At 40.5% G+C, this 26,742-nt stretch overlaps 1 protein-coding gene across 6 annotated transcripts in view; it reads left to right on the top strand.

Moving 5' to 3' along the window:
• LOC140353570 (discs large homolog 1-like protein) overlaps positions 1-26,742 on the top strand; it is a 147,951-nt gene that overhangs the window by 36,387 nt on the left and 84,822 nt on the right. For 3 of the 6 annotated variants that reach the window (XM_072438174.1, XM_072438176.1, XM_072438172.1), the window contains exons 2-3: positions 615-1,091; positions 6,012-6,134. In XM_072438174.1, the coding sequence (XP_072294275.1) occupies positions 615-1,091; positions 6,012-6,134 (600 nt within the window). Of the gene's footprint in view, positions 1-614; positions 1,092-6,011; positions 6,135-17,557; positions 17,849-26,742 lie in introns of those variants that run through there. The other 3 variants (XM_072438173.1, XM_072438177.1, XM_072438178.1) reach the window with 3 other exon arrangements.

Raw genomic sequence — 26,742 nt, 5'->3', positions numbered from 1 at the left:
AATGTTTCTTATTGTTTGCACTTCATGTGTATTCAGTGCTGTCTTAACAAGTGAATTCTAGGATTATTTTAGCCTTTATCTTATTTTAACTATTTCAACTATTTTTAGAAGTCTTTTATCTTCTAAATGTATTGATTCCTTCAATATATTAACATTTTTAATTTATAATTAATTGCATTAGGGCTGCACAATATCGGAAATGATTGTGATATGGTTGTACAATTGTATTTATAAGAAAAAAAGAAAAGAAAAAATCAAGGCTAATTCAGGCGTTACAAAAACAGTACATTTCTGTTAAATTGAGCGTCTCCGTGTCCTTGCAATTTTTACGTTGGTTGCGATAATTCTATAACAATTCTATTATTGTTAAACAAACATTGTTTAACAATAATAGAATTTCCCAGTTTCTTTCAGTGTCTCTTCTAACTTCTGTACTTTTAAACTAATCTCTTCTTTCTTCTTCTTCCTCTTTTCACCGTGTTTGTCCGTGTTTATTTCATCCCTTCATCGATCTCTTTCCGTCCCACGTCTCCTCCTCCATCACCTTTCCCCCCCATAACCTCCACTTACTTTCCCGCCCCTCGCCCCGCCCCTCGCCCCGCCCCCTACTCCAGAAGTACCGCTACCACGAAGAGGACGGCGCGTCACCCGGAGCACCACGCCTCCACCACCACCACCACCACCATACCTGCCCCCAGCACCCCATGGTCTTACACCAACTGGAGGACGGGGGGACGCCGGGGAGGGACGGCGGGACGCTGGAGCGCAACCGGGCGACGCTCGGGCGAGACGGGACGTTGGGTCGCGACGGGCCGTTCGTCACCCACGCCAGCACTTTGGGACGGGACAACGGCAGAGGAGCGGAGTGCATAGAGTGGGACGGCGGGACGCTGGGAAGGGACGGCGGTGGAGTCGGTGGGACGCTCAGACGGGACCGGGAGCGGTCTCTGGGGCGCGACGGGTCCCCGGGGCGGCGGTACTACGGCGGCGAGCTCAGAGGGGCGGAGCTGGTGCAGGTGGCCGAGCGGCAGCTGTCGCACATTCAGCACGTCCACGGATACGTCACCCGCGCTCATATCACGCCGGCGCAGGTAAAACGCACACGGCAGAGCCACGCCCGCTTTCAACCGCGGACAAAACGTGTCACCGTGACGTTTGGGGGGGCGGGGTCAAACTACAGGGGGAAGTTGTGGTTCAACATCACTTTACGAATCAAATTCTCCCAAAAATAATGCCAAAAATGAGTCCAAACATAGAGTAAAACACCAGTAACCGCGGCAACGCCACTCGCTCAGCCTTTGCTCAGGTCCATATTCCATTCACCTGAAGCCTTTTGGTCGTGTTGTATGGTCAGATGGTCACATGGTCAGATATTCTTTCTAGAATGCTCCCACTCCCACAGTAACCACCGTAGGGATCCAGGTTGTTGACTGGTGTCCAAGTGGAGACTCTCCTGATGTCAGTGTTTAAAACGTACAGCTTTGATACATAAGAATGCATTCAAAGGTCACAGGTCACAAAAAGTTGTGACCTGTGACCTTTATATTCACACTCCTTCACGCGGCGCTCGTTTTACCCTCGCCAAAGTTCAGTATTTTGGTCGTACTCCAGTTAAACGCTTTGGAGTTCTGACTCCTCAATGTTTGACCGCGAGAATACTGATATTATATAATAACTACTGCTTATAAATAACGAAAAAATTATAAATAAAATAAATAATAAAAAAAAAAATAAAAAAAAAATACAAATGCAAAAAAAAAAAAGGCATCATTAAAATAGGACTACACTCATACATTTCTCTGGAACATTCTCTAAATAAGTTGGACAGGGACAATGGTCTAAATGACCTAAAGAGGGACAAGTGCTCCCTCTAGTTGTGTACAAACCTTAATGTTTAGTGGAATGAAACGTACAGAGTGAAAAGGCTCGAGTATTGACCTGCAAATATTGTTTTTCTCAAGTATTGTGCGTTGACCACATGTCAGTTTGTGAGTTTCGTCTCCCGCGACGATTCACTCCACTGCTCGTCTTCCTTTTCAGCTAATCCACTGAATTCCATTATAGGATGATCAAATTATGCATAATTTAAAGTAGCCAGATTTATCTCCGCTAACTGGGGCTTTCCACTGAAAGTTTGACAAGAAATGGCACCAAACGTCTCTTAATATAATCTATAACGAGACAGTTGCTCCATTATTCATGTTGCACACGATAACAGCCTTTTCTGTCGCTGCTTTTGGATTTTAAGTCATTATGAGCGTTTATTACGTTTTAGTAGACGCAGTACACGTTTATTTATGCCTGGGGTGATTTTTAAAGTGTTGCTCTAGTTACTGCATCGGTTTGTGTTTCATTTGTGCCTTTTTTACATTTTATATTCATTTGTTTATATATTTTTGTCACGCTTAAAATGGCAGGTTAAATATATATTTTTGCACGTCTTCTTCTTCATCTTCTTCTTCTTCATCTTCTTCTTCTTCATCTTCTTCTTCATCTTCTTCTTCTTCTTCTTCTTCCTCCATCATTATCATTTCCCTTTGACTGAAACATTAGGATGTAGCTCCATCTTGTGGCATAATTTGTCTTTACGTAGACTGTAGCTTTAAACTAAACTTATTCACACTGGAACAAAAACACTTTATTATTTGCTTTTTAAAGTTTATTTTAGGGATTTAATTGTGACTACATTAAATACACACAAGTCCAATCAATAACAATGAACACGTCAATGATTTAAACTTATATCTTTTGCTTTTATTTCATTATTGTGGATTTTATTACTTAAAAAACATTCATTCTAACTGTCATCGGGCTCGCCGCTCCACAGATCTGACCGGTGACTTTTTTAAACACATATAAAACATGACTAAGACTCTGTGAGCGCTGTAATTGATCCACGGTGGATTAGTCAACAAAAATGTCAATTTCTCAACTAATTTACTGGAATTTTAAAGATTTTGGAGTAAATTTGGGAGTTTATTCTGTATTTTTTAAATGCAAATACCTTGTTTAGTACTTTCCTGTACAATAGTTTTGATTCAGTCAGTTTTATGTGTCCTGTGAGTGCAGTTTGGGCCAGATATTTGGTCACGTCAATGGGATTCTTCAGTCGACTACATCCCTATTGTCCATAAGAAATCCAAAATTGCAATTCTGACGCATAATTTCCCTTTAATCTGCTGTAGATTGTCATTAAATTTGACAAATTCCACAAATATGATGTACTTTTCTCCACATAGTTCCAGTATAAGTTTCTCAAGCCAAATATCCCGACCCCGCCCGGCCCGTCGCGTAGCCGCGTTCGCCCACCGTGCCGCAGCGAGACGGATATTTCCGAGCGCATGGCGGTCCAGGCGCAGAGGCTGGCGGCGTCCGGCCGGCCCAGATGGAGCGGCCATCTTGTCGCCACACGCTCCCCCGTCCCGTTTCCGTTTGGCGCTCCCCCTCGTCCCGTGAGCGCGTTCCTGGCATGCGTCGCCATGGCGATCTGGATGTTGTCGTTTCGCACATATGGCATTTGTTTACACCACACCCTCTCATTCATTACATCATTACAACGTTTTTCTGTTTGAGGAGTTTTAACCTGTCAAAAGATGAAATACTGTATTTTCCGGACTATAAGTTGCACCTTTTTTCGTAATTTTGGCCGGGGTGCAACTTATACTTATATTTTTACTTTTATACTTATATACTTATACTTATACTCCAGTGAAACTTATAGTCCAGAAAATACAGTATATTGTTGTTAAAATGGTAAAATCTGGTTTATTTGACTGGTTTATTATCATAACTACGGATGAGTGAGTGAGTTTGTGTGTTTAGTGACTGTTGGTGGTGATTAGAACTGCAAAAATGCATCAAGCGCTCTTACGTGTGAACGACATCAAAGGCTGGTAAAATAAATAAAATAAGGAGGGTTTTCTTTCCATCGTACTGAGCAGTCATGATGTTTTATTTCTATTTAGTTTTTTGTATTGTTAAAAAGGAATAAAATGGCTTCCAGTATAAATTCTTTTTGACAGGAAGTGGCCTCTCAATTTCGATTTAACTGCGATTAACTGCACAGCGCTGCCCCCTAGTGTGACCGAGGAGCAGAGGTTTTATTGTGAGTTTTCTTTTTACCGGTTTGTGGGTCATTTTCTTTCATCTAATAATTAAACCTCAATTTATACGTTTAAAAACTCATTTGAGCTCATTTCTAATGGACGGACACAACTGTCTATTGTCTATAATGTCCATCCCTAGTATGTGTTTTGTGCATAGCTGAGCCTGTGTGTGTGTGTTTTGTGCATACCTGAGCCTGTGTGTGTGTGTTTTGTGCATAGCTGAGCCTGTGTGTGTGTGTTTTGTGCGTAGCTGAGCCTGTGTGTGTGTTTTGTGCATAGCTGAGCCTGTGTGTGTGTGTTTTGTGCGTAGCTGAGCCTGTGTGTGTGTTTTGTGCATACCTGAGCCTGTGTGTGTGTGTTTTGTGCGTAGCTGAGCCTGTGTGTGTGTTTTGTGCGTAGCTGAGCCTGTGTGTGTGTTTTATGTGTAGCTGAGCCTGTGTGTGTGTTTTGTGCGTAGCTGAGCCTGTGTGTGTGTTTTATGTGTAGCTGAGCCTGTGTGTGTGTGTTTTATGTGTAGCTGAGCGTGTGTGTGTCTGTGTGTTTTATGTGTAGCTGAGCGTGTGTGTGTGTGTGTGAGTTTTGTGTGTAGCTGAGCCTGTGTTAGCAGGCTTTTAGATAGGGGGCTGCTTCCCATATTTTGGACGGGGTATTTTGAAATGTGGACGGGCATTTTCGAGTGCAGGGACGGCAATTTTATTAATAAATCTTAGAAAAAAAGGGAATATTATCATTAAATCGGGCCGGAAGCGGCTATTACAGTTTATTGTTTACAAGTGAAAATGTGCATGCTGCGCGCTGATTGGTTGAAATGTATGTGCTTGGCTCTGATTGGCTGCCGAGCCGTGGGTCGGAGAATGCCGAAGCTACTCGTACACGGCGCTCGATAATATGGGAAGCCATATGATCACACTCCGCCACTTAGGAGCGGCGTTTGGCGATAATTAAGAGAACGCAGAGCGTCGTCTGGCGTAAATTACAGCGCTCGTTTACGGCGCACAGCGTTGAAAGCGCTGCTTTATTTTATAAAAGCGTCGGAAAATACGCCGCAATACGCATATTGGCTTTCCATAACCTTTTTAAGTACTTTTCATTAGTCTGGAGAATTTCAACGCTACTTGTTTTTTCGTCTCGCCGTACGTTTTCAAATCCTATCTAAAAGCCTGTGTGTGTGTGTTTTGTGTGTAGCTGAGCCTGTGTGTGTGTCTGTTTTGTGTGTAGCTGAGCCTGTGTGTGCGTTTTGTGCGTAGCTGAGCCTGTGTGTGTGTGTGTTTTGTGCGTAGCTGAGCCTGTGTGTGCGTTTTGTGCGTAGCTGAGCCTGTGTGTGTGTTTTGTGCGTGGCTGAGCCTGTGTGTGTGTTTTGTGCGTAGCTGAGCCTGTGTGTGTGTTTTGTGCGTAGCTGAGCCTGTGTGTGTGTTTTGTGCATACCTGAGCCTGTGTGTGTGTGTTTTGTGCGTAGCTGAGCCTGTGTGTGTGTGTTTTGTGCGTAGCTGAGCCTGTGTGTGTGTGTGTTTTGTGCGTAGCTGAGCCTGTGTGTGTGTTTTGTGCATACCTGAGCCTGTGTGTGTGTGTTTTGTGCGTAGCTGAGCCTGTGTGTGTGCGTTTTGTGCGTAGCTGAGCCTGTGTGTGTGTGTGTTTTGTGCGTAGCTGAGCCTGTGTGTGCGTTTTGTGCGTAGCTGAGCCTGTGTGTGTGTTTTGTGCGTGGCTGAGCCTGTGTGTGTGTTTTGTGCGTAGCTGAGCCTGTGTGTGTGTTTTGTGCATACCTGAGCCTGTGTGTGTGTGTTTTGTGCGTAGCTGAGCCTGTGTGTGTGTGTTTTGTGCGTAGCTGAGCCTATGTGTGTGTGTTTTGTGCGTAGCTGAGCCTGTGTGTGCGTTTTGTGCGTAGCTGAGCCTGTGTGTGCACCGTAGGTAGATTCTCCTGATGGACTTTACGATGAGGAAGCGTGGCCCGGTCCAGACGGCGAGCGAATGAGCGAAGTCCCCGCTCCGCCGTTCTCCTCGCTCTATCCTCAAAGCCACGCCTACTTTCAGGTAACTCCGCCTCCCGTGGAGCATGCTGCACGCCCGGTTCGTGTGCGACACGCATGCTGCTGCCGCTTTCGTCTCCTCCTTTTAAGAAATATATTTGTAGCCTTTTTGATACATTTTGAAGTAAGAGTGTTTGTCCTAAAGCTTGGGAAAAGTTGTACCGTATTTTCCGGACTTTAAGTCTTTAAGTCACCTTTTTTCATAGTTTTGTCCGGGGTGCGACTTATACTTACATTTCTACTTATATACTTATACTTATACTCCGGAGCGACTAATATATGATATATTGTTATTTTCACACTTGCAACCGCATTTCATACTCCAGTGCGACTTATATATGTTTTTTTCTTCTCTATTATGCATTTTTTGGCTGGTGCGACTTATACTCCGGAAAATACGGTATTTCCAGTTTTACCCTAAAGAAATACCCAGTATAATACTACTTTATTTATTAGTTGTTTATTTGAAACAGACATACAACTGCTCTAAAATCTAATACGTGACATAAAAGTAACACGTTTACTAGTCAAACTTTGACCATAGTTCTTCCAAAAAAGCCTCAAACCTGGAAGTTAATTATGTTTAAAGGTTTGTGACTGACCAGAATTTTCTACTAAAGCTGCTGATTATCTGGCTGTAGTTACACAGTGTGTCCTGCAGGCGGCGGCAGAGACCAACTGTGTGTGTCTGGCCTTGCTCTGTGTGTCGTGTTGTGTTGCATGTGCAGTATTGGTCTTGATTGTTCATAATGTTTGTTAAAATAATAATAATTGTGACCATTTTAGAAGCAAAATGTACTCTTTTTTTCAATCAATTCAGAGTCCAAAAAATCTAATCTTAAATCTAAATGTAAAGTACTTTTTTATCCAGTTTTTTTTTGTCACAGTAACTTTATTTAGTCATTCAGAAAGTTTTATTTTGTAGAGCTGGTCATAAAAATGATGCGTTGTATGTGTTAGAATGTTACTTTTAAGAGGTTTTAATCGTGTTTTTGCTGCTTCCTTAATTTTAACATTTATTTGTATTGTATTGTATTTATATTTATTATTATTTTTCTTTAAAGTGCCTATGACTTTTCTGATTGATGATTATCCAATTTTGATTTTATTTGGTGTATTTATACCTGTTGTACATATAGATTATAGTTTTACACCAATCAAGCAGGTATTTGTGGAGAAAATGTGGAAAAATCGGTGGAAAATGACAGGAAGTGACATCACACCAGGGACACTCATTCCAGTCAAAGTTTATGCAGAATTTAGACAAACATACTACTTTTTTGACTCTCTAAACATGAATTCAACAAAATAAAGTTGCTCTCATATATTTTTATTTGTCAAATTAAAATTATTGTGACATGAGCTGAGTTTTGTCTCAGTGTTTGCTGGGTAATTTCCTAGTGTGATGTCATCAATTGCAAACAGGAAGTGCCGTTATAAACCTTAAAAATTTGGTATTCTGTAATTTTAAAAAATATTATTTTTAGCAATATCCTAAATATATTTACCTTAACTGTATTTTAGTTCAATGACTCGTCCAACCTGTAGGGGGCACTTTAACTTGTTTTAAATGTAGCAGCACACAAATCATAAAAATATTTACACATTTAATAAAGACACATTTTAGACAATCTACATTTAAAAGCACTGAGATTTTGTGTAAGATTCTAACTCTTTGTTTTGTTTTGTTTAAATAAAAACCCCTCAAAATGAGACCAGTTCACTCAAACATTCCAAAACGGGAACTTCCTGTATCCTTAAGGCGGGTGCTGCAGTTTGAAACCGAAATTACCTTTTATGAAGTCGTTACTGATTTAGTTTTGAGTTTTAAAATGAACACAAAGCAGATCCACAGGTGTCTTTAAATAAATGATAAGTTTAGACCACGATAAGTGTAATGCGCCTTCGTTAATTAATGATTTAAATGTTCTGGAGAGCGGGAAACGCGTCTGTTTAGACCCTCTGGAAGAAACAAACCCATTTGACTTATTCCTACTGTGTGTGTGTGTGTGTTTGCTCCAGTCACAGTCAATAGTCTAATGCCCAGCAAAAGGAAGAGGAAGCTCCACAGACGCAAACAGACAGACACAGATGCACACACACACACACACACACACACACACACACATAAAGCTCCCTTTGCTAATGTCACAAAAAACAGCATTAGGGACTTGCAATAAAGTAAAAAAAGTATTGGCAAAATAAGGCAGATTACATTTATATATTTATTTAGGAGCGTGAGGTGTTTTTATCTGACGGGGGACAAAGGGAATAAAGTGTCAGTCGTGTCTGTACAAGCACGTCGCAATTGTACTTACGCTAAATCATATTTGGAATAGCTTGTGTTAAAGGGCGTATGACAAGTTTTTCACTTTTGACTTTATTCGGTGTATTTAAACCTGTTGTACGTATACATTTTAGTTTTACACCACTTGAGCAGGTATTTGTGGAGAAAATTTTGAAAAATCTGTGGAAAATGACAGGAAGTGACATCAAACCTCATTCCAGTCAAAGTTTAAGCAGAATTTACACAAAGAAACAACTTTTTTGACTCTCTAAACATTAATTCAACCAAATAAAATCACTCTCATATATTTTTATTTGTCTAATAAAAAACCTGTGACATTAAAAAATTTGCTATTCTGTAATATTTATTTTTTATAATTTTTAGCTAAATTCAAAATTTATCTGAGCTGCGTTTTAGTTCAACGAGTCGTCCGACCTGTAGGGGGCACTTTAATAATCACAGCTGCTGCACTTTTCTTGTCACTGGCGTCTGCCGCTTACGTTTTATTCTCCAAAACGCGCTCTGGGCTCTGAAGGTTGTGAAAAGCACTTTGCGGTGAATAATTACTGCGTTTTAATTGCATTGGGCGAGCGAGCGATACATGTGGACCAGAGCAAACCGTTTAACATGAACCACTCCACGTTATTAAGGCAGTAAAAATCGGGTACGGCACGTTTTAAGTCCATTAATCACTGAAAGACTCTGAGCATTTCTGCCATCAAATTGCGTTTTTCAATACATACAGTATTTTAAGTTCTAAAGCAAAGCAGAGGTACTCCAGAGTACGTTTAACGGCCAATAACGACACAAATAATGCATCTAATCTGGCATTTGATCAACTTTCATTCACGTTGTCTTTACTACGGCACTACCGTATTTTCCGGAGTATAAGTCAGCCAAAAAATGCATAATAGAGAAGAAAATAACATATATAAGTCGCACTGGAGTATAAGTATATAAGTATAAGTCGCACCCCGGCCAAAACTATGAAAAAAGGTGCGACTTATAGTCTGAAAAATACGGTAATAGCTTTTGCATTACCGTATTTTTTGCACAGTATTGTGACGTAAACAGCCGGATAAAAGTACTTCACATTGAGCGTTAACTTTTTTTTTTAATAGATCTAACGTTTTAATTTTTTTTTGTTTCTAAAATGGTCACTAGGATTATTTTTAAGTCGATGTGTTTACCGTATTTTCCGGACTATAAGTCGCACCGGAGTATAAGTCGCACCAGCCAAAAGAATGCATAATAGAGAAGAAAAAAACATATATAAGTTGCACTGAAGTATGAAAATAACAAATGATATCACAAATAAGTCGCTCCGGAGTATAAGTATATAAGAATAAATATAAGTACAAGTTGCACCCTGGCTAAAACTATGAAAAAAGGTGCAACTTATAGTCTGGAAAATACTGTATTTTTTGACCTGATTATCGACTGAATAATTTTTCAACAGAAGTATTGTGAAGACAAATCGGTTGTCAGCTGTTTTCACTCTTAATACACACATCTGCGGATCTCCTTCCGCATGTAAACGTCCAATCATCCGCCCGACGCGCCGCGCAGACCCGAGCGTTTCTCCCGTGTTGTGCCTGAGCAGCGCCGTAATTCACTTAGGCCCCGGCGTCTGTCTCAGGGCCCTGTATTTATGAAGCGGTTCCTGTCGGCGCTTACCAGAACGAGTAGGTATAATGGAGGCGCTGGTGCGGGGCCAGCGAGCTAACGGAAGCGCGCTGCAGCCGCACAGTATGGATCCGGGCCCTTTACGGACCCTCTCGATGTAAAGGCTCCGGTTACCGCCAGCTTGGACAAGTTATTAACCCGTAGTGCGTGCTGCAGTCGGAACAAGCCTAATCGTAAAGGCTGTCGAGGTGGGAGGTGCGTCGAAAAATGGATGGTATTGCAGCTTTCGTGTTGGAAATGTGTGGAATTACAATATCGAGTATGTATAGATGGTTAAAATGATTAAAAATGACCTATAAAGAGACTGAAATCATGCTCAATAATTCATTCTTTTGTTCATTTTGTGCCGGACTTGAACATCAACCAAGGCAGTTACAGGCACATTTTTAGCACGTTCTTGATTCATTGTGAAAATATTGTTAAGAAAAAGCAAAAAAAAAAAAAATACAGTTGGTATATTCCTTTTTGTCACCCGCAGCTGCATGTAATTCATCTTAATGCTGCAAAATCATGGCTGTGGTTTCCAAAAGTGCCTGTAAAAAACTGTAAAAAGTGAAAAACGTACTTGTAAAACGTTAAAAAGCAGTTGAATATGCTAAAATAATGATAGTTTTACACCAATCGAGCAGGTATTTGTGGAGAAAATGCTGAAAAATGTGTTGAAAGTAGCAGGAAGTGACATCACACCAGGTTTTTATTCCAGTCCCATGTTTATGCATAATTTACATAAAACAAACTACTTTTTTTTTTTGACATTCTAAACATTAAATCAACAAAATAAAGTCGCTCTCATATGATTTATACGTTAAAAAAACGTAACATTAGATGAGTTTTTCCCCAGTGTTTGCTGGATAATTTCCTTGTGTGATGTCATCAATTACAAACAGGAAGTAACATTATAAACCTGAAAAATATCCCATTCTGTGATAAAGTTTTTTTTTTAAATGTTAGCTAAATTAAAAAATATAAATCTTAATTATATTTTAGTTACGCCAGTGGTCCGAGCTGTCACTTAAATTCACCATAAATTCTATTCTATTTGAGTTATAGCTATACTTCGTACATTTACATATTCTGCTTGATTAGCAGAAATGTATTTGGTCAATCGTGCCGCAGTTATTTCACTTTTGCCCGTGATATCGCGCCGCGCTGACAGACGGTAAATAAAATGCCCTGGCGCGTGTAAAGAGTTGCATCAAACTAAGTGCACGTTGTGTGATCGTTGTAGTTCCGGGAAACGCTTCTTTCCCCCCGCCGCTTCTTTCTCGGCGCCGCACATTTACCCGCCGCAGAGAGAAAGGCCGACGTGGGCGCTCGCTGCAGCCGCTCGTTAAAGATGCATGACGTGAGCTTTCGTTTAATTGCTGCTGAAATATTGATAACCTCTGGCATTCACAAGCTGACATTTGACTGGCCGGACGGGGGCGGGGCTACGGGGGACACGCAGTTATTGTGTGGTCGCATGCGTTGCCATGACACAGTGTTAAGTACACAATGTTAAGTTTCAAATTTGGAGATACATTTTTTTTGCATTTGCCAGATTTATGTTTAAAGGAGACATATTGTGGTTTGTTTTTCAAGTATTTTGTTTTAAACTAGCGCGTTATTTTACATTTTGTTAAATTTTAAATGCAATATTGATCTAAAACGGCTTAAACTATTAATTGAACTAAAATGCTGTTATTTTTCTAAAAATTATAAAATTGTTATCACAGAATAGCACATTTTTTAGGTTTGTAATTTCACTTCCTGTTTGTTGATGACATCACACTAGGAAATTTCTCAGCAAAAATGGTGCAAATATCACAATTATTTTTATTTGACAAATGAAAATATACAAAAGCGACTTTATTTTGTAGAATTAATGTTTAGAGATTTTCAAAAGCTGTTTTTTTTGTGTGTAAATTCCGCATAAACTTTGACTGGAATGAGTGTCTCTGGTGTGATGTTACTTCCTGTCATTTTCTACAGATTTTTCAACATTTTTTTCCACAAATACCTGCTCGATTGGTGTACAACTATAATCTATATGTACAACAGGTACAAATACACCAAATAAAGTCAAAATTAGAAAATCGTAAAACCCTGTCATACGTCACTTTAATAATAAGTTCCGCCTCTTCATTGTGATTTACTTGTATTTATTGTTGAAGGTAAATAATCCAACATGTTTGACCCTGAATATGAAGCCAAATGCACAATACAGGATTACTCCAACATGCATGAAGTAAGTAAGTTTATGATCCGCTTCTGTGTTTTGATTTTGGGCTTTCATTTTTGGAAAGTCGCACATTTTTTGTGTTTTTCATGCTGGATCCTGAGAGGCAATTTCATGTCATATAAAGAGGTCATTTTATGCCTTTTTCAATAATTTTCTCATTAATAAACTCTGTAATAACGTAAATATAAGCAGTTATTGTTTTAAAGTTGGTATTGATATGCTGTTAGAAGATGTCCTCATTAACGGCGACGCACGATGTTTAAAGTTGCTTATTTTATGGGGCTTATTATTGTGTGTTGTTGTCAGTTTTACTTAATATAGTAGTATTCTGTATTTACTGTGATGCAGCAGCAGAAAATGTCACAATGCTTTAGCGACTTAGAGCATTAATCATTGAAAAATTATATTCAAATATAATAGCATGCACAGTAAAATAAAGTATTATGATTAATACTAAACAACAAACCCGTAAATATTTTTGTTATTCATTCATTAGTCAATAAATTGCTTGTGATTGTGTGTTTTTCACAAAATTTGGCACATATAATCACTGGCAACATGTTTAAAACTTTACAAAAGATGTAACTAAGCACAAAAGTGCCCTCGATTATTGCTTTATTCACTAACTCTGGCGCTGTTTTGTGCATTTCTACATGCCGTTAGTGTTCAGCTATTATTTAGAGTTTTTGTGTCTAGTTATACAGTAAAAAATGTACTCCCCTGGACCCCGCGTTGGGAAATCGTATTATTACTTGTGCTAAATAAATATGCTAATGTATGCTAAATAATAATCAGATTATAAAGACTAATGCGTTATCCTTTCAAATGTGTATTCAGTTATTAAATGGTCAGTATCATCTTAGCCCGTCTTAGCCCATTTTTTATAATTATTATTTTATCGGGATTAGAAAGATATTTAAGATATTAAATCAGATATTTAACAAAGCAGAAAGCAGAAGGCACAAATAAGAAAGATTTGCGAATTAATTGTACATTTATTTGACCTTTTTTTTACAAACAAATGGTTCTGTTCTTGTCTTTTCTGTGCACTTTGCGTCACATATTTGCTCGTCTCACGTCACGCCCCCTTGTAGTAGATTCCTCGCAGCCCGGGGGCGTGTCTTTTCTCGACAATCGGACGTTCCTTCAGTCGTTCGCCGGCGTTCCCGTCCCGAGCGCGACGCTGCAGCGCTCCCGTTCCCTGAAAAAGCCGGAGCAGATGGAAGCGACGCGACGCATTAGTCAGACTGCGCGAGGAGTATTTTAGGACGTGGGAAGCTGTTGCCATGGGAGCGGTTCCCGGGGAAACGCGGGAAGCGGCTCTGACCGGCTCCAGCTCCACCTGTGGCCGATCCTGTCGCAACCGCATCGTTAAAAAAAGAACAATATCACTCGCATTTGGACGGACACATTCAAAATCGAGAATTACAGCTTCATTTCACTTTTTTGTCGCTTTTGGAGAATTTTCCGCGACGTTTCCACATCCTGTTGTCGTCGGTTACGTTGGTCATTTGGAATTCGTTCCTGCTGTCGGTCCGTCGCGTTGTCTCGTGGTATTTTTAGAAACGCAGGAATTCAGTAGAACCCAAAAACGTGCAGAGGCATAATTGTAATCCTGTTTTGGTAATCGTTAACTGAACCGTACAAACTTTAAAACGCATGCCAAAAGACCGTTCTTAATAAACAGTGGCATTTGTACGGAATTAAAATGAGGAAAAAAGGGATAAACGCTTGGATTTCCATCAATAATACACTTTATTTGTACATATTCTCCATTTATAAGACTTCAGTCACCGTATTTCAACTTCTATTTGGTTAATTAAGTTGACAAATTGAAGTAATAATCAATAAATTGTTGCCTGCTAAAGTATTTGTTAGTTGCGTATCTTTTACATCTGAAGTTATAGGTTATAGGGCCTTTGCATACCTGGCATTACGATTTGGCAGAAGAAGCAGTGAATTGGAGCAAACATTGCGGAACATTTCAGGTAAAGCAATGACTCGACTTTAATTGCGCAGAAAAGGTTCATAGTGCTCCGTAAAAGCAAAGCAGGAATGGTTCAGTGCAACGGTTCCAAAATGAACTAAATCAATAGATCCATAACCCTTTTTCATCTCATCATGTATAACAATAAAGAAGAATGTATTTACAATGTCTTATTTATTCACTCTTCTGTAGGGAAGTTTAAAAAAAAATAAGATACTCATTTTGAAGTTAATTATGTTGTTATATTAAAGACACTACTATTATTTTAGTTCAAACTTGCATCCTATTGTCTAAAGTATTTTATATTATCACTGCAGTATTTTTTAAAAATATTGAATCTTTTCCTTTGTATTGAAATTGAGTTTGTTATTTTAGAATCCGGGCCAATTACTAGCACTAATCACGGTTAATAAACTGTAGATTTTGTATAAAGCTTAAACATTATAACTATCTTCACTATACAGAGTCATACAAAAAAAGTATTTTTACAGTGGTAAGAATAATGGTAAATTCTTTTACATTTATTAAATCAAAATGTTAAAAAGAGTAAAACGTTGCATTCCTACTGCTATTCTTATCCCATAGAAGATTCAAATGATTCTTCTTTTGACTTATTCATTGTTCGTTGTTTTATGTTGCAAGACAAGACAAGTTCCTATTTTTGTGAATTTTGTTCTTTGACAAGGCAATAAATCCTTTCTGATTCTGATTCCTATTGTAATAACTCAAAGCTTTATAAGATAAGATAAGCCTTTATTTGTCCACACAATGGGGAAATTTTGGTGTTGCAACGGAACAGGAAGCTTTAAAAAAACACTCTTAATAGAAAAACTCTTGTAAACAAAAATCCTATAGACAGAACCTCTCATATTCTTAATAAGGAATAGAGAAAAAATAAAATAAAAAATGTGATAACATACGACAAAAATAATAATAATAATAGTGGCAAAAAGTAAACACTCTTATTTACAGCAGTTATATGGGCATGAATATGACATTATTGCGTATGAGTATTACACATGAATATGACATTATTGCACATGATTAAGTCAGTATTACAAATGATTAAGTCAGTATTGCACATGATTATGTCAGTATTGCACATGATTATGTCAGTATTGCACATGATTAAGTCAGTATTGCACATGGGAATGACAGTATTGCACATGATTAAGTCAGTATTGCACATGGGAATGACAGTATTGCACATGATTAAGTCAGTATTGCACATGGGAATGACAGTATTGCACATGATTATGTCATTATTGCACATGATTATGTCAGTATTGCACATGGGTATGACAGTATTGCACATGATTATGTCATTATTGCACATGATTAAGTCAGTATTGCACATGGGCATGACAGTATTGCACATGATTATGTCATTATTGCACATGATTAAGTCAGTATTGCACATGGGAATGACAGTATTGCACATGATTAAGTCAGTATTGCACATGGGTATGACAGTATTGCACATGATTATGTCATTATTGCACATGAGTATGACAGTATTGCACATGGGTATGACAGTATTGCACATGATTAAGTCAGTATTGCACATGGGTATGACAGTATTGCACATGATTATGTCATTATTGCACATGATTAAGTCAGTATTGCACATGGGAATGACAGTATTGCACATGATTATGTCATTATTGCACATGATTATGTCAGTATTGCACATGGGTATGACAGTATACACATGTTCAGGGCTAACGGTGTTTGTTGTTGTTTACGTCTCTAACGCGACAAACTAAAACACAATTATATCATATGTAAAAGTATACAAATGAGTGCTTTATTTCACGTTTCGACACTTCTGTAAATGCATTTTCATCATCTTAAACACTTCTTGGAGTGAAATAACACCAGTGAATCATGACCAAACGTCGATCATAGCGTTGTGCTGTGAACTCTCTCTCTGACCTGCGTCTCTACTCGGCCCCATCGCGTTCCCGTCCTTCTCTTTCTCTTCCCTTCTCTTCTTCTCTTCCCTCTTTCATCTCGAGCCGGTGCCAAGCAACCGCCTGTTGTTTTTGCGCCGAGGAGTCACGCTCTCCGCCCGTGTTTTTTCCAGCGAGTGGGAGACGAGCGCTGGAACCACGCACTCGCTCCAACTCGCAACAAATAACACTTTTTTTTCCCATCACAGATCCCATGCCAAGCGAGGATCTGGTTTGCTCGTATTTATGCGTTTATTTTTTCTTTTCTCCCAGCACATTTGTGACAGGCGTTATATGATTGGCCGCGCGGGGGAGAGGAGGGGCGTGTACCGGCGGCAGTAATGATATCTTAACAGTGGGAAAGACACATACACACACACTCGAAGGGGAAGAGAGTCGGGTTGCGAGCTCCCACAAGACGGAGAGAAAATTGGCGCGTGGTGGATATAGCGGCGGCGTAAACGGGCGGTAGCGATGGGCTTGAGTTACGCAGCAGCAGACTCGTAGGTGGATCGACAGGGGAAACATGTGATCGCAAACATCAAACTCCTACCACCTACTACTTGATGCGCACGGACCGCTTCCTCCTCACCAGCGCCGTGTTTCACCCCCGACCGCGGGCGTTAAGTGCCCGCGGAGGAGAAGAAGAAGCGAGAAGAGGAAGGACCGTCGTGCAGAGGATGGAGGACGGAGAGGGATGGATGACGAGACGGACTAAGTGAACTTCTTAAAAATAATCGATATCTACATCCTGTCGTCTCGGGAGGGGGAAAGCGCGGCGGGGAGGCATGAAGAAGCAGGCGTGAAAGCCAGGACGTATCGCAAAATGGGATGACGGTCCGGGACGAGACTTGGCAGGAACTTGGAACTGTCTTTTGGGAGACCGGAGTCGGCGAAGTTCTCGGCGATCTTTTGGACGCAAATGACGAAACGGAGCGGAATCGTCAACGTGCTTCTGTGAAATGGATTATTGCTCAGGAGTTATTCGCGAGAACGACGAAAAGCGCCGTCGGTCGGGAGCATGACGTCAACGAGCGACACTTTGCGATCTAGTTTTCAACGGTTTGGACGAGAACGTAGAACCGTCGAGCTAAGAATATGGAAAACGATATGGATGGAAGATTTTTTTCAACGCACGTAGTCAACCAAACAATGAAGCTAGCATCGTTTTCGACCAAGGAATGTAAATATCACTATGCATGAGAAGAGAAATTGCATCTCAGGATCGTAAGGACCTTTGCGAAGAACTAAACCCGACCAAAAATGCCGTCGTCCAACTAGGAACATCGGATTCTTTTACCTCGCCGCCGTCATGAACTACATTTTCGGGAACAACACGCTGTACCCCCGCAGCGGCCGGGGGGGCGGGTCGTCGGGCCAGGGCACGGGCCCCGGGGTCAAGCAGAAGCCGGGGCCCAAGCGAGGCTCCTCGGAGGAACTGGGACCGCCTCCGCACACCTCGTCTCCGTCCACGTCGTCGCCGGCCTCCTCGATCCCCTCGACCTCGTCCGCGTCCAGGTGGCAACAGCTGCTGACCTTCTTCTCCCGCAGGAGCGCCTTCACGGACTGCATCAACGCTAGCCAGGTAACGCCGGGTCGTGGTGGAGTTCACGGTCTGCCAGAAAGGAAATAAACTCTGTTGGAATTGATGGCGGGAAAAAAAACGTTGCAAACTAACCCTAAAAACAAAGATCCTCTTGAGAAACGAGAACGCAACTCATCAGCAAGCTATGGTTTATCACGTTTCACTATGGCCGATGTGTACATATAAGAGGGCTGAACTCAACTGATGATTCACAATTAGGTTGATGCTCAAATTTCTAGTAAAACTGTGAAAAACAAAAAAGCAACTATCGTTTTCTCTTGTTTTTTTTCCGGAATTGTTTTCTGGACTATACAGGCTCTAAAACACAGCAAATACAGTAGCGTAATTTAATCAAAATGTCAAAAAAGAATAAACAATTTCTGATTTTGATCAATGATACACTTTATTCATAAATACGCTCCATCATTAAATTTCAACCTTTTATTTGGTCGATACGGTCTCTTAAAAAGCATCAACAATACATAATACATCATTTTTGACTAGACTAATCAAAAAAAAATTATTGTTCGCTCGTCGACTTCTGAAATATTTGTTAATCGAAGCACTAATAGCAACTGAGTTCTGCTTTCAACTAAATTTACAGCCAGGAAACTCCACAATCGCTGCGTCAGGACGGGCCGATGGGGTTTGGACATCGGTCGGCGTTACTCATCAGACGCACGGGGCTAATGCACAGAGTCCATTCTAAAAAAATCGATTGAGGAGTCTCTTTAAAGTAACGTACTGCTCAGACCGAGGCGCTCCATGTTTTTCCATGTTGCTTTCAAAGTCGCACAGGGAATAAACCACATATTCTCTTGTGTAATCTTCATTTCAAACAAAACACGCACAAAAAACACACGCATCTACTTTAGTTTGGCTCATATGTTCGTGTCTTTGCGTGCATTTTGGCTCTTGCTGTTCTTTGAAGGATGAACCAGCTTTTTAATTAATCACGAGTTTAATAATGATGAGAAATTTGGGCCTTTAGACTAAATATTGTACCGTTTGAATGGGAAAACGTCCTCACAGCGTCGCGTATAAGATGAAAGAACTGTTGTCCAGTCGTGGGTCAGTATTGAGCATTAAATCATTGTCATTTCACACTCTTTTCGAGGCTCTTGGCCGTGTTTTTCTCTCTTAATTTACTTACTCGGCTTCAAACGTAACGCAGAATCGGAAATCCACCGCTGGCCGTGATGAAACGTCTCCGGGACCGTCAGAAGTGTTGAAAATCAGATGCTAAAACTAATGTCGAAACAAGATACTCATTCGTATGCATTGATCCAAAAATAAACACGTACATAAACGTGACAGCATCTCTCGTTTCCTTGATAGTTTTTGTTGTGACTGCTTTTTGTATCGAAATTAGTATTGATCAAACCTATTCCTTTAGGCAACACTGATTGTTCTGCAGTTTGGAACAGGAAGTTAATGGACTTTTAGGTTGATATAGCAGTTTACAATGGACACACCGTAACATCCTGATCTGCACCGGATAAAAATGTCTTTAGGCATTCTTTGTTGAGTCTTTCCTGAACTAGACGACGCCCCCTCATCGCTGGCGTAAGACGGGCTTTTGTTGTTTGGCTGTGTGCTGTGCGCGAAGGAGGCGGGTCCAGGTGGGGAGAGTGTCATGTGTCTGCACTTTTGTCTCTGCCCGGGCGTTCTGCACACGGACCGGACTCTCGTTTCAGTTTCACCGACAAAAAAAGGAAAGGAAACGATTGTGCTCAGGTTGTAACGTTAAACACCGGGAAACGACCAGCATTTAAGGTTTGGTCTTTGTTTCCGTGGAGATGGTCTTGCTTTGCCTGTAATGTTCCACAGTATAACATTAAACACATTGATTTATGTCTTTAATAATGGGTGCTGGTTGTATTGCTCAAAAATTTCTTGAAAACCGTGCGTTTGTTTCGTGGCGGTAGAAAGGTTTAATGCCGTACTGTGGAACGGTCTTGGCAAAGCAATGCATCTCCATGACAACGGGAAGGAGGCGTACCCTCCACCGAAAAAGTGACGCGGTGCACCTTTTAAAAAGTTTGTTGAAATTAGGGCTGTAACAATAACCTTAATAAAGTTTCTTTGTTTTGTTCCAGCAACAGCTAAAGGAACATACTCGTCGTAACATCTACCCGGTCTTTGTGTAGTGTAGAAAAAGACTGAACAGGCGACGTGTTTTGTGTAGTGAGAGTATGGCCTGATCAATGTCGATTTTTGGATTCAATTTTCTTTTCAAAAATGTCATAAAAATGGCTTTCAATATCAATTGTCATGATCATAAACGTGTACATGACTTAATCATGTGCAATACTGTCATATTCATACACAATAATATCATGTTCATGCGCGATACTCATACGCAATAATGTCATATTCATTCATATGCTTATAACTGCTGTAAATAAGAGTGTTTACTTTTGCCACTATTATTATTATTTTTGTCTTATTTTATTTAATTCTGTTTTATTTATTTTTCTTTCTATTCCTTATTAAGAATATGACAGGTTCTGTCTATATGAATTTTGTTTATAAGAGCTTTTCTATTAAGAGTGTTTTTTTTAAAGCTTTCTATAAGTTATCTGTTCTTTTACTTCTGTACCTACTTGCGTTGCAACACCAAAATTTCCCCATTGTGTGGACAAATAAAGCCTTATCTTATCTACTTTTAATCATTTAACACACACAAAAATGTCAAATTTCTGACACTGAAATTTGATCTCAGCTCCAAACCGCATGCCGTTACAGACTCGTTAAAAGACTGACTCGTTTCAGCAGATCATTGACAATTAAAGAGAATCTTGATTAAGAACCCAGCTCTAGTGACATTCTTTTATTCTAGGACAACTGTAATCCCCAGCAGCAAACACGATTCCACCACCAAACACACTAGTCCAGGGCAATTGTTGTTACTCCAGTTTCACTTTGTGGGTGGAAAACAGTGGAAAACAGCTTCCAAAACCAGCTTTGCAAAGTAATTAGCGCACGTCTGTCTCTTGGTAATTAGTCAGTTACTCAGCAGGAGACGCCGGGCCAACCCGCGCGTCACTCTCCTGTCGCTGTGCAGGCGGCAGGTGGGATCGCGCTGCTCTCTGGGTTTTGCGGAGCGCCAGATTTCTGATAATGTTGTCATGGAAATGCGCCTTGGCATCGGGGAGGAGAGGCTTGGGCGCGCTGTTGCTATGGAGGGAAAAGCGTTCTTTAGCTCGGCGATCCGGTGCAAACGAAGCCGATATCAGCCAGGTCCAGGCAGGGCCGGCCCAAGCCTTCAGGGGGCCCTAAGTGAAAACATTTTTGGGGGCCCCTCACCACGTCATCAGAATCAGTTTTATTGCCATTGTCAGTAAACAATTCACATATGGGAACTTTCTTCAACGCAAACAAAGCGCACCAAAACTCCAGGGCATCTGTTTGACAGTTAGTTTATTCTCAAAACCTCACAAGCTCAAATATTGATAACTTAAATCCCACAATGCAACTTGGTATTCCGCTGACATCACCTCTACTCCCTGTACAAATAACACACCTCCCAGATATGTTTTTGGGCGTATTTGTGGGCATTAAGGGTCTACAGCCACATTAGCAGGACAGGGGGGTCTGGGGGCCCTCCCCCAGAAATTTTCAGACCTTTTTTGGGTCTTCTGCTGCATTTTAATGTGGTCCAGCCGGCTAAAGTAAGAGTAAAATGTCGAGGTTGTAATGCTATAAAATGATGATGTGATGAAACTGTGCCAGGAGAAAACGATTAAAGCCAGTTATTAATACATTAGTGTACTTAATTACTAAATCCAATATTGGCTATGAAAAATAATTATGGTCAAATTGATTCATTTTAACTGAAAATGTAAAAGTAATAGTTATCCTTACTAATTTATCTTTTACAGCCCCCAACTGTTCCTTCTTGCCAAAGTGACAAAACAAGTTATATTCAATTAAACAAATGGCATAAGCATTGCTTGATTAACAATTAACACTGATAAAACTACACAGTGCAAAAATGTTATTCCCAGAGAATGAACAGAACTAGAAGTGAAGGTCCAAACCTAGCTATAGTGAAGAGACTGCGTTTCTGCAGCTTTGCCACTTTTGTATAAAAATATATAGTATTATTCTATAACAGACGTAATCATAATATGTCTGGTTATTTTTCACTATCAATTTGTTATAAATTAGTAATAATAAAATAATAGTCTAATGATTATTTTTAAATAAATTTTAATTGTTTTGTTGCTCTATTAAAAGTGAATTACAATATAAATGTTCTGATCAGAACATCACACACTGGACTCCTGCATGAAACAATGCTGCGATGTGATTGGCTGATGGACCTTACGTGCATAAACCTTTACGTTTCTCTCATTCCACTTTAAGAAGTCAAAGTAAAACAGACATCACGAGTCACAATTGATCTCACACATGGTGATGTGAGAGAGAGGGACGCAAACTCAAACCGCTCATCTCTGACTGAGGCTGCACAGGGGCCCGGGACAGGGGCCAAGGACAGGGGCCCGGGACAGGGGCCCGGGACAGGGGCCGCACACTGTTCACTCCAAAGTTTCACATCAGAGGTTCTGGACGAGACGGCGCTCGTCCGGACCGGATCTCCGCCTCTTAGTGACCCGGGGCATAGACGCCCCTCACCGGCCTCACCTGCAGCTCACACTACGGGGCTGGTGTAAATGTGAAGCTTATTATCTTTCATTCAGACACATATTGTGCGCGGGGCAGAGCTCTCGTCTGATCGAACTAACGTGACAGAATCGTGTTGTTTCAAACAGCAGCATTAACCGTCTCTTTGTTAGAGAAGTTCAATACCTGGAGAGTGTTGTTGAGTTTGCAGTTTCTTTACATCGTCAAGAAGTTTCTTCTTTCGTTTTTCGGCATCGGGGGGATATATTCCTCTGGACATGAGGACCACGTTGTGTTGTGTTTATGTTTTGCTCTCGATCTCCTCGCGCACAATGAAGTTGCCCAATCAGCGCAGGTCTGGTGTCTCGGTTGCCAGATTGTCATTACAAATAAATGCGGTTTGTGCGTTATATGTTACCGCTGTGTGCGCTGCCGCGCCAGCAGCGCTACTACACTAGTGGCGCATGCTGCGCTTGCACTTCGCATAAGACGGGTTGCCAGATTGGGGGCCCTATTAACGCCTCGGGGCCCTACGCGGCTGCTTAGTTCGCTTATAGGCTGGGCCGGCCCTGGGTCCAGGGGTCGGTCCGATGCTCCGGGATATGCGGCGTTTGAGCGCGAGTTTATTTAGAGTTTCGTGCCAATTTCCGACTCAAAACTTGCCAACAAAACATTTGATTTGATGCATCCTCCAAGTAGGACTGCGTAATTAACTGATTTTGGATCCAATCGTGTAAAATTTCCACTCGTCAATGATCAGCGTGGGCTTTGTATTGGAAAGTCAGTAAAAGCAGGTGGTTTGACTTTGGAAGAAGAAATGTTTCGTGTCTGTGTTGTTGAATTCCACTTCCATTTGCTCATGATAATGATAAGAAATCAAATTAAAATCTAAATTTGGATCAATACAACTGTGAAAAGCTTGATTACCCGCGCTACCTTGAAGTCACTTCCACTTCTCGCTGCGTTCTTCAAGATAAACTGGTCCAGAGCCTTAATGGAGGTTTATCTTGCATTTTAACCATTGTTTCCTCATCAAAAACATAGCTGGACTTGTATTTATTAGAAAGCCGTGTGCTTACATTGATCGCTAGCTAGTTTTTCTATGAGGTATTGCGTCACAAACATAAGTATGTGTGATTTTGGTAGATAAATACGTTTACCTGCCAAAACAGGAGCATTATAAGAAGTAACAAGTGTCCATTACAGTCCACACACCTTCACCAGACGTTCATGATATAGTTCAAACATTGAACCGCCCTTTGGCTCCCGAACTCCATAATCCACACTGACGGCGGCATCTGTTTACGAGAGCCTGTCGCTTCTCGCCGTTGTCGCAATTATACGGTCATTATTTGTCATTATTGTCGAGGGTTAAGGGTTTAATGGCGCCTGAGAGCTCATCGTTGGAGCGTTTACGTCTGGTTTTAGATCAGACACATCACTGAAATACTGTCAGTTTTTTCTTCTTTCTTTTTTTAAGTGTGAGCTGTGACCCAAACTGTTTGTCACAATCGATACGCAGTTAAATTGTTACAGATTGTAGCATCCATAAACCGTTCTGTGCACTTTTCTTTTAGGTACAACCAAGCAATTTACAATTTAAATCCATCCACAAACATGACAAAGAGATTTTTTTTGTGAGACGAGTCCAACGTCTTGGTACTAGAGCTCGCCGTTTAGTCCCATTATGTATTTTTTCTCATTTTTTTGGGCGACAAATCCAGTAATGTGGCTATTAGCCCTGGACTGTCATCGATCGGCATCAGCGCTTTTACTGTAGACTGCAGATTCATACATCGTCGTGCGTGGAAAAGTTCTCTCTCTCTCTCTCTCTGCGGTAATCACATCGGGCCGTTTTCCCAAAGTGGGCCGTCTTCCTGCCCGAAGCACTTACTGTATGACTGATCGGCCATTAAAGACACCGCGCCGCACCAAAACAAATATAGACTGAATTACCCGCGAGATACAAAGATAGTACAGAAATGTGTTGCCTTTAGCTCGCGCGGATCAGCTCTGCAAGATTGATCGCGGTGGAATGGAAATTGCCGTTTTTAATGAGCAAAGTTAGACAAAGCCAAAGTTGTTTCGGTGATACAACGTCCTCTGCTGCCTCCTGTTGGGATGTGGTGTGTATAAACCCTGCTATTCCTGTAGTTTAAACCTCTACAAACGTGTTCTTCAAACGCCGACGACAATTACAAACCATTACCCAATTGTTTAAAGCACTCACGGACTTGGTTTTCCTTTATCCGCTGTACCCTGTGATCCCCTTAAGGCCACGCCCTGCTCTTACGCCCACCTTTATAATTCATGCTCACGTTAACAGCGTTCTTGGGGTTTATAAAGTCATGAGTGTCCTGAGGAGCTCCTGCCACCGGAAATTAACTGTGTCGGAGCAAAAGAGAGTCTGACCAGCATCAAAGACGACGTCATAAAGGTGGAGAAATCTTCTGTCAGCACAAAGGTGTAGTACAGGCTATCTGGGGCTGGGATAATCAATAATCATCACTGTGTAATCATAAGAAGTAAAGAGAGAATGATCATGACCATGTTAGAAGCAAAAACAAGTAATTTCCATTCAATACAGACTAGATCTAGAAGTAAGGACGATGTAAAGCTTAATCAACTTTCATTTGTCATTCAGAAAGTTTGATTTCAAGAGGCTGGTTTCGAACGAGGGATGTCAAAAATCATTCAGTGAAGCGATAATCGAGACTATTAAGATAAGATAAGATATTCCTTTATTGTCCCACATGGGGAAATTTCATTGTTGCAACGCAGGTAGGTACAGAAGAAAAGAACAGATCACTTATAGGAAGTTTGAAAAACACTTTCAGTAGAAGATCTCCTATAAACAAAAACTCCTATAGACAAAACCTCCCATTTCCCAACAAGGGATGGAGGGGGAAAATAATAAAGATAAAAATAAATAAATACATACATACCATTGCATTCAGATCACGGTAATTGTGAGAACCAAAAAAATATTAATAATATAACTTTTCTTCCTTGGGTTCACAATTCTTAGTGAACCACACTGGAAGAATGTACAATCTTAAATAAAATAAGTTAAATAACAAAGATTGAGTTTAGTTGTATGTATCTTGATGTGAGTATTACCGTAACTGCCTTAAAATAAGATAGAACAATTAAGTTTTGTTCTTATGTCAAGTGTGCATTTTTGCTTTATTTTTCTTTATTTGAAGTTAAATATGCTCAAAACATATTATACATATTAACTAATCATATTTATGGTGGTGTTAGTTGCAACAAAATAGATTATATATTTCAGCTCAATGTATTTCTTATTTAGTTGTGTTTAAGACACAGCACAGTGCGTTTGTCGTTAGATTATTTGTCCTGTCCAGAGTCATTTTTTGCATCCTTAATTTTCTAGTAGAATGTCTCGTGTTGTCTTATGCAGTCCAGAAAGGTGCCGAATATAAACCTTTATGACAAGCTCAATTTCAGCGGGACCAAACCCATTGACCACGTGACCCGATTCAAGGCCCACGTCCTGCACAAACATGTCAGCGCCGTGGCCGGTGCGATGAACTATAAGACGGGCGGATATTAACGAGCGTCCCTGAAGCCGACGCCGCAGCAACATTTCAGACAACTTCTCTGTCAAGACGGCGGACGTGACGTGATGAAGTGCGAGTGCCGTTTCACCGTTTGGTTTTAGACCTTTTCAAAACTTCGGCGTGAAAAGCTTTGGAAAGAAAAGGGGAATTGTGTAACTTTCCTGTGTTGTTGCATTTGTTAGAAACACCTGGAGTCGCATTTACCGTATTTTCTGGACTATAAGTCGCACTGGAGTATAAGTCGCACCAGCCAAAAAATGCATAATAGAGATGAAAAAATGAAATGCGGTTTCAAGTGTGATAATAACAAATAATATCACATATAAGTCGCTCCGGAGTATAAGTATATAAGTATAAGTTGCACCCCGGCGAAAACTATGAAAAAAGGTGCGACTTCTAGTCCGGAAAATACGGTAGCTTCATTCGTGCGTGTTTCTTCTCTGAGCCTCAGAAAAAACACTTGGTTTCAAATTTCACAGATTTCTTTTTTTTTTACGTCAAAGCACAGATCTGGAGGTCTTTTATGCTGTTTTAAAGTCCATAAATCATTGTTAGGTTTGTTTTGAGCAACTGTGTGCTTATGCAGTATCTGTGCACAAGCTAGCTTTGTTTGTTTCCCCTTGATAATTCCCCTTGCTGCCAGTATTCCCTCAGTAGATGCATTATTTTAAGTTCTAAAAC

This window comes from Eucyclogobius newberryi, unplaced genomic scaffold (assembly GCF_026437365.1).
Source record: "Eucyclogobius newberryi isolate DKJ021-1_F unplaced genomic scaffold, fEucNew1.0.hap1 SCAF_9, whole genome shotgun sequence".
In the NCBI taxonomy this organism is placed as follows: domain Eukaryota; kingdom Metazoa; phylum Chordata; class Actinopteri; order Gobiiformes; family Gobiidae; genus Eucyclogobius; species Eucyclogobius newberryi.
The sequence above is the reverse complement of the archived record's forward strand: the minus strand, read 5'-3'. Positions and strand labels throughout refer to the sequence as shown.